Genomic DNA, 8700 nt, shown 5'->3' with positions numbered 1-8700 from the left:
AAAAAAAAAAAAAAAAAAAAAAACTTGTTGAATTAATGAACATCCAAAGGTTGTTGTAATAATAAAGTTACTTAAAGATGTTTACACTAAGAAATAAAGTCAAATGTAAAAATTACAAATGAAAATTTATAGAATCTCAGCCTCAAACTGAAAGGTTCTCTTTGACTGAAATTAATTAATAGACTGGAGTAGCAGTGGCTGGAGAAAGGGAGCTCCTGGCAGGGAACTAACATTCACTAACCAGAGTCACCATACAGAGCTTTATATGGAGCTTTATAACCGAGAGTTTTATTTTGTAGGAAAAAAAAAATCATAATATACAAACCAACATGTTATTATGTGCAGCAATAAGTCAAAAAAATTAACTTAGACCATATGACATGACAGCTTACCTGACATACATCACAGGAAGCTAAAAAGTCACTCATTAATCCAAATATTTAAAATATATTTACTATTCAAAATCATCATGGAATAAACTGTTCAAAGAAATAGTATTTCTCCTTCCCTCAGGCCAGGACTACTGCATCCATCTCTTTTTAGCTTCCTCTGCCACCAGTCTTTCTCCGTTCTAAGCCATTTCCCACAATTTCTCCAGTATCATCTTCCTGAAATATAAACCTGACCATGACACTCCTCTGATTAAAAACTTTTATGCCTTCTGATGTTTAAAGGGTAAAGTCCAAACTCCAGAGCAAGACACTCAAAGACATTTTTTTTTGGCCACACTGCACGGCTTGTGGGATCTTAGTTCCCCGACCAGGGATTGAACCCGGGCCCACAACACTGAAATCGCCAAGTCCTAACCACTAGACTGCCAGGGAATTCTTTCTCAAAGCCTTTTATAATCTGACCACAGGCTACCTCTGCAATCACTTTTCATGTTCTGCCACCTTTCTTCCTACACCATAGTCTAAATTATCCACCATTTTCTCAACACTGGAAATATGCTCTTTCACACCCTATGCTTTTGCACATGCTGTTCCCTGTAATGCCCTAAATCTCTAATCTGTTCATCCTTAAAAACCTAGTGCAAATGTCCCCTCATCCAACAAGTTTTCCCTCACATCCTAAGGCTGACTAAATCAGTCCCTTTTCTCTGCTCTCATAGCACTTTACTACAGTTCTGTAACAGTGCTACAGCACAAACTGGCCTACCATTTATTACTTATTTTCTTCTAACCAATATGAACTGTGATCTCCATCGTTATTTCCAGAGAACTGCATTACTTACTTAACAGCAAGTAAATTTTGAATAAATGTTTGTTAACTGAAAAAATTTCATGTATATAGTATTTTAAACTGTGACTTCTATTTATGACCTTATAACACTGAGTTCCAGTTAAGGTTAACAGAAACATAATTCCCACCAACCCCACAGTGAAAATTCCTCTTTGATCTCTGGTGGGTAGCAACATGGAAAGAATAAGATTAGCTTTGCTAGCTAGAAAGCAAAGCATTCAGAAACTTTAAATTTGCTCAGTGAAGGGCTAATACAGAAGCAAAGTACTACAGTAAATAAAGCATGATCTCTTGAGCCAGAATATTTGGGTTCAAAGTCAGGTCACTAGCAGAGTGTCCTTGGGTAAATCTCTTAATCTCGTGACAATTTCCCTATCCATAAAACAATGATGATAACAACAAATACGTTACAGTATAAAGCAAGGCCTCCAGAGTCAGTAAATCCCTTAACCTCTCTGGTGACAATTTCCCTACCTGTTAAAGAATATTTAAACTGGATGATAAACTCAGAGAGTTTTAAGGCTTAAATAAGGGCAGGCATGTGAAAGTATTATTTAAACAAAAGCTATCATCAAATGTAAATAGTTTTCATAAGCATTAGCAACTATGGTAAATGTAAAGATTACAGCTAGGAGGAAGGTATGGGGAGGGATGCTAAGGGTAATAATCAGGCTCCACACAAGCTCATGCTGGCTGCTGTCGTTCCAACACCAACTTCTCCTGAAAGAAGTAGTTTCTATTCCAAAATCAACACTTATAGAGGTTCAGGTAGAAGGCAAACATTTTTTGGAGGGATAGGAAAAGATATGCATTTATTCATAAAACATTTATTGAACATCCACTGTGTGCCCAGCACTAGTAATGACAGCTCAAGTCTACTGTCCTAAGTAGTGACTACACTATCTTGAGTGTGTGTTTTCATAAAGATGAAAACACAAGAAAAGTCAATTTCTTATCCAAGTTAACTACAGAGCTAATTGCTAGCTCTATACTCAAAGAAGAACACTGACTATTCAACTCCAGCTACATGGAACTTGTAACTATTAATGGTATGCAGAGATTTAATCTATAAGAGTAGGTACATTAACCTACAAGTTTCACAAGAATTTTTTTTAAATGAAACATACTCACCCAAGGCAGGGTATCCAAGGTAAAATCGATCTGCTCCCAACCATCCAAGAAAAAGAGACAGTGCAACCGCCACCTTGTATGAATAGCCATTTCTGCACAGAATTGGAACATGAATGTCATATTCATATATTTCCAACATGTAAACATTTTAGAAAATAAAACTGTTAATTATTATTATTTGTTAACTGGTTCATTCATCCACTCAATTAATGCTTTTTGGGTGGCTACTGAGTGCCAGGCACTATCTTAGGCTATTGGAATATATTAATGAACAAAAGAGACAAAGATCCCTGACCCCTAAAGAGCTTATAATCTAGAGTAAGTGCTTAAGTGACTTAACCATGCCATAACTCTGAGGAAAGAGTGTCCCAGCCAAAAAAACTGCTGTTGCAAAGGCAGCATACCTGACAGTACAGCAGGAGTGGAGTAAGAGAGGGGAAAAATAGTAGGAGACGAGGTCAGAGAGATAATAGGGGGCAAAGAAGGCAAATCATGCAAGGCCTTGAATATCATCGTTAAGTAAAAACTCTGTCTTTTACTCAGAGATATGTGAAGCTACTGCAGAGGTAAGTAGAGGTGTGGAGTATGATCTGATTTAGATTTTTAAATAATCACTCTAGCTGCTGTGCTGAAGACAGACTATAGGGGAGCATTTGTGAGCTATTGTCACAATAATGTACAACAAACCTTTCCAGATCAAGCAGAGAAGAAACCATGAAGGAGCTAACAGTGAGGAAGAAGTAAAACCAAGAGTATGGTATCTCGGAAAGTCAAGTGAAGACAGTGTATGAAGAACAGAGTGATCAACTGTGCCAAATGTGACTGATGAATGACATAAGAATGCTTGAGAATTTACTACTAAATTTAACCAAGAGGAGATCTTTAGTGACCTCAGCAAGAGCAATTCTGATAACGATGAGGGCAAAAGACAGAACAGAACAGGCTTAAGAAAGACTGGAAGGGCCATAGTGGTACCTGTGACTCTGCTCTCCCCCACAGCACACCCAAACCTGGTTCCTTCCCCTCATTCCTCCCCCTGCCCTCACCGCTACAGCAATGCCCACAACCCAGGCAACCCCAAACGTGGCAGAGGGACCCGCCATCTCAAGGCACCAGTAACCCCAGAGGAACAAGCAGCGATGATGAGGGCACTGACAACATCTCTGGCAAAGGTGATGTAGGGTGGAAAGTGCCAATTCTCAAATATAGCCAGAAGCACTCAGGTAAGATAAACTAAGCTATAACTTATGCTATAGCGCCACCTACTGAAAAACAAAAGAAAGGACTCTAATTACCAACCTGTTGAACTGTTAGAATCAAAGTAAATAAAGGTTTACCTAAATAAGAAAGGTATTCACTACTTCAAATGCACCAGCAAAGGAACAACTCACCAAGCACTATGAAAAAACACAGTAACACAGTATCAGAAAAAGAAAATGACAGTTCTCCAGAAACTAAACTTAAAGTCACAGAAGACTGTGGTCTAACTGACAGAGAATTCAAAACAGGTATCAGGAAGAAACTCAACAAGCTATATATAAGAAAACAGAAAGATGATTCGGTGAACTAAGGAATAAAATTAATGAACAGAAGGAATACTTTATCAAAGAGATTAAAACTCTAAAAAAGAACCAAACAGAAGTTATGGAGCTGAAGAACTCAATAAACGACATGAAGAACGGCATTAGAAAGCACTGGAAATAGAGTAGAACATATGGAAGAGAGAATTAGTGAACTCAAAAACAGAAATTGAGAAACGATTCAGGTAAAAGAGGAGAGACCTAAGATTTTTGTTTTAACTGAAGAAACTCTACAAGAACTATCCAACTCCATTAGAAAGGCAACATAAGGACAATGCATATCCCAGAAAGAAAAGAGAGGGAGAAGGGAACAGAGAGCCTATTTAAGGAAATAATAGCTGAGAACTTCCCAAATCTGGGAATGGAACTAGATATACGAGCCCATGAAGCTAATAGAACACCTACTTACCTCAAAACAAGAAGACCTTCTCCAAGACACATTATATTAAAACCGTCAAAAGTCAATGACAAAGAAATAATTTTAAAGGCAGCCAAAGGGGGAAAAAAAAAAGAAGACAATAACCTACAAAGGTATCCACATTAGGCTATCAGCAGATTTCTCAGCAGAAACTCTACAGGCCAGAAGAGAGTGGAATGACAAACTCAGAATATTGAAAGATAAAAACTGTAGCCAAGAATACTCTATACAGCAAAGGTATCATTCAGACAGAAAGGAGAAATAAAGGCATTCCCAGACAAACAAACGTTGAGGAGTTTATCACTACTAGACCTGTCTAACAAGAAATGTTGAAAGCAGCTCTTCTACCTGAAATGAAAAGGCAAAAGTACACAAAACTTTGAGTAAGGTAATAAACAGACAGAATCAGAAAATTGCAACTGTATATCAGAACAGGTTGTTAAACACTTAATTACAGCAAAGGTTAAAGGGTGAAAAAAAGCACTAGAAATAACTACAGCTATGTCAATTTGGTAACAAACTCACAGCATTTTGTGTTGAGACATATTTGTGACAACAAAAACATAAAAGGAGAAGAGGAAAAGGATGGAACCTGTATAGGCATATTAGCATAAGATACTACCAGCAGAAAAAGGACTATTTTATTTTTAAAACATTTATACAAACCTCGTGATAACCACAAAACAAAAATCTAGTGCAGAGACACAAAACATAAAAAAAGAGAAAACTGAGAAAAACATCACAGAAAACCACCAAACTAAAACAGCAGACAGAAATGCAAGGAAAAAGAAACAATGGAACTATAGAACAACCAGAAAAGAAAAGATAAACTGTCAATACCAAGTCCTCATATACCAATAATCACACTAAATGGGGACTTTGCTGGTGGTCCAGTGGTTAAGACTCCACGTTTCCACTTCAGGGGGCATGGGTTTGATCCCAGGTTGGGGAACTAAGATCACACATGCTGCAGGGCGTGGCCAAAAAAAAAAAATCACAATAAATGTAAATGGATTGAATTCACCAATCAAAAGACAAAGAGTGGCTGGATGGATTAAAAAATAAGACCCAACTATATGCTGCCTCCAGGAGACACATCTCAGTTCTAAAGATAAACATAAGTGCAAAGTAAAGGGCTGCAAAATGATACTCTAAGCAAATGGCAGCCAAAAGAAAGCAGGTGTAGCCATACTCATATCAGACAAAACAGACTTCAAACCAAAAAAGTTAATAGAGGCAAGGATGGACATTATATACTCATGATAAAGGGTACAACCCATCAAGACACAGCATTTATTGATATATATGCACCTAACAAAATAGCACCAAAATATATATAAAGCATTATTAACAGATCTAAAGGGAGAAACTGACAGCAACAGAATAAGAGTAGGGAACTTTAACGCCCCCTGTACATCAATAGATAGATCATCTAGACAGAAAGAGAAGAAGGAAAAGTCGGCCTTAAATGAAACACTAGACCAAAGAGACTTAATAACAGATGTATGTATACAGAACATTCCATTCAAAATCTGCAGAATACACATACTTCTTAAGTGCACACAGAATGTTCTCAAGGATAAACCATTTGCTGGGACACAAAACAAGTCTCAATACATTTAAGAAAACTGAAATCATATCAAGCATCTTTTCTGACCACAATGGTATGAAACTAGAAATCAATTATAAGAAGAAAGCTGGAGAAATCACAAATATGTGGAAACTAAACAACATGCTACTGAACAACTAATGCATCAATGAAAAAAATTAAAGGAGAAATTTTAAAAGTACCTGAAGAGAAATGAAAATGAAAATATGACATACTGAAAATCTAAGGGACACACACTGCAAAATCAGTACTAAGAGGACAGTTTATAGAAATACAGGCCTACCTCTACCTCAAGAAACAAGAAAAACCACAAATAATGTAACCATACACCTAAAGTAACTAGAAAAAGGAGAAAAAATAGGGCCCAAAGTCAGTAGAAGGAAGGAAAAAATAATCAGAGCAGAAATAAATGAAATAGAGACTAAAAAGAAAATAGAAAAGATCAATGAAACTAAGAGCTGGTTCTCTGAAAAGATAAAGTTGACAAACCTTCAGCTAGACTCACAACAACAAAAAGGACAACTCAGATAAATAAAATCAGAAATGAAAGAGAAGTTACAATGGATACCAAAGAAACATGAAGGGATTATAAGTGACTACTATGAAGGGCTGTATGCCAATAAATTGGACACCTTAGAAGAAATGGATAAATTCTTAGAATCATACCACTTTCCAAGACTGAATCAGTAAGAAATAGAAAATCTGAATAGACCCATCACTAGTAAAGAGATGAAATATTAACCAAAAACCTCCTCCAAAACAAAAGTCCAGGACCAGATGGTTTCACTGGTGAATTCTACCAAACATTCAAAGATTTAATACCTATCTTTCTCAACCTCTTCCAAAAAACTGAAGAGGAGGGAACACTTCCTAACTCATTTTACAAAACCAGCATTACCAAAACCAGACAAGGACACCACAAGAGGAGAAAATTACAACCCAAATTCTCTGATGAACATAGATGCAAACATCCCTAACAAAATATTAGTAAACCGAACACAACAATACATTTAAAGGATTATATGCCATAATCAAATGGGATTTATTGCAGGGATGCAAGGATGATTCATCCACAAATCAATCAATGTGATACACCATATTAACAAAATGAATAAAAATCATATGATCACCTCAAAAGACGCAGAAAAACATTTGACAAGCTTCAAAATCCATTTATGATAAAAACTTTCAATAAAATGAGTACAGAAGGAATGTACCTCTACATAGTAAAGGCCATATGTAACAAACCAACAGCTATCATCATATTCAACAGTGACAAATTGAAAGCTATCCCTCTAAGATCAGGAACAAGACAAGGATGCCCACTCTCATCATTCTTATTCAACATAATATTGGAAGTCCTAACCAAAGCAATTAGGCAAGAAAAAGAAATAAAAGGCAAGGAAGAAGTAAAACTGTCACTATTTGTGGATGACACAATTTTATATATAGAAAACCCTAAAGACTCCACCAAAAACTATTAGAAATAATAAACAAATACAGTAAAACAACAGGTAAAAAAATCAATATACAAAAATCTGTTGTGTTTCTATACACTAACAAACTAGCAGAAAAAGAAATTAAGAAAACAATCCCATTTATAATTGCAACAAAAATAATAAAATACCTAGGAATAAATTTAACCAAGGAGATTAAAGACCTGTATGCTAAAAACTATAAGACATTATTGAAATAAATTGAAGAAAACACAAAGAAACGTAAAAATATCCCATGCTCATGGATTGGAAGAATTAACATTGTTAAAATACACATTACCTAAAGCAATTTACAGATTCAGTGCAATTCCTATCATACAACTCAATAACAACAAAACAAACAACCTGATTAAAAAATGGACAGAGGATCTGAACAGACATTTTTCCATTTAAGACATGGCCAACAGGCACTTGAAAAGATGTTCAATCATCAAAGCGATGCAAATTAAAACCACAATGAGATATCACCTCACACATCAGAATGGCTATTATCATAAAAACAAGAAAAAACAAGATGTTGGAGAGGATGTGGAGAAAAGGGAACCCTCATATATTGTTGGTGGAAATGTAAATTAGAGCAACCACTATGAAAAACAGTATGGACGGACTTCCCTGGTGATGCAGTGGTTAAGAATCTGCCTGCCAATGCAGGGGACACAGGTTTGAGCCCTGGACCAGGAAGATCCTACATGATGCAGAGCAACTAAGCCCGTGTGCCACAACTACTGAGCCTGCACTCTAGAGCCTGCGAGCCACAACTACTGAGCCCATGAGCCACAACTACTGAGCCCGTGTGCCACGACTACTGAAGCCCATGCACTTAGAGCCCGTGCTTCACAACAAGAGAAGCCACTGCAATGAGAAGCCCATGCACCTCAACGAAGAGTAGCCCCTGCTTGCCACAACTAGAAAAAGCCCGCACAGCAATGAAGACCCAACACAGCCAAAAATAAATAAATAAATAAATTTATTTAAAAAAAAAAAAAAAGAAAAGAAAAACAGTATGGAGAAAACTACCATATGATCCAGCTATTCCACTTCTGGGTATTTATCCAAACAATAAGAAAACACTAATTCAAAAAGATATATGCATCCCAATGTTCACTGCAGCATTATTAACAATAGCCAAGATATGGAAACAACCTAAGTGCCCACCAATGAATGAGTGGATAAAGAAGATATGGTGTATATATATATATATATATATATGTGTATATATACATA

The 8700-nt window shown here is 36.4% G+C and overlaps 1 protein-coding gene across 4 annotated transcripts in view; it reads right to left on the bottom strand.

Annotated features, from left to right (window-relative positions):
• Positions 1-8700, bottom strand: part of TM2D1 (TM2 domain containing 1) — a 141487-nt gene that overhangs the window by 116452 nt on the left and 16335 nt on the right. For all 4 annotated transcript variants that reach the window (XR_003679613.2, XM_055084568.1, XM_024119664.3 and 1 more), the window contains exon 4: positions 2374-2465. Coding sequence is in view for 3 of the 4 variants with exons in the window: in XM_055084568.1 (XP_054940543.1) it covers positions 2374-2465 (92 nt within the window). In the remaining variant the exon portion in view is untranslated. The remainder of the gene's footprint in view (positions 1-2373; positions 2466-8700) is intronic.

This window comes from Physeter macrocephalus, chromosome 4 (assembly GCF_002837175.3).
Source record: "Physeter macrocephalus isolate SW-GA chromosome 4, ASM283717v5, whole genome shotgun sequence".
NCBI lineage: Eukaryota > Metazoa > Chordata > Mammalia > Artiodactyla > Physeteridae > Physeter > Physeter macrocephalus.
Note: the sequence above shows the minus strand (reverse complement) of the source record. Positions and strands in the feature narration are given on the sequence as shown.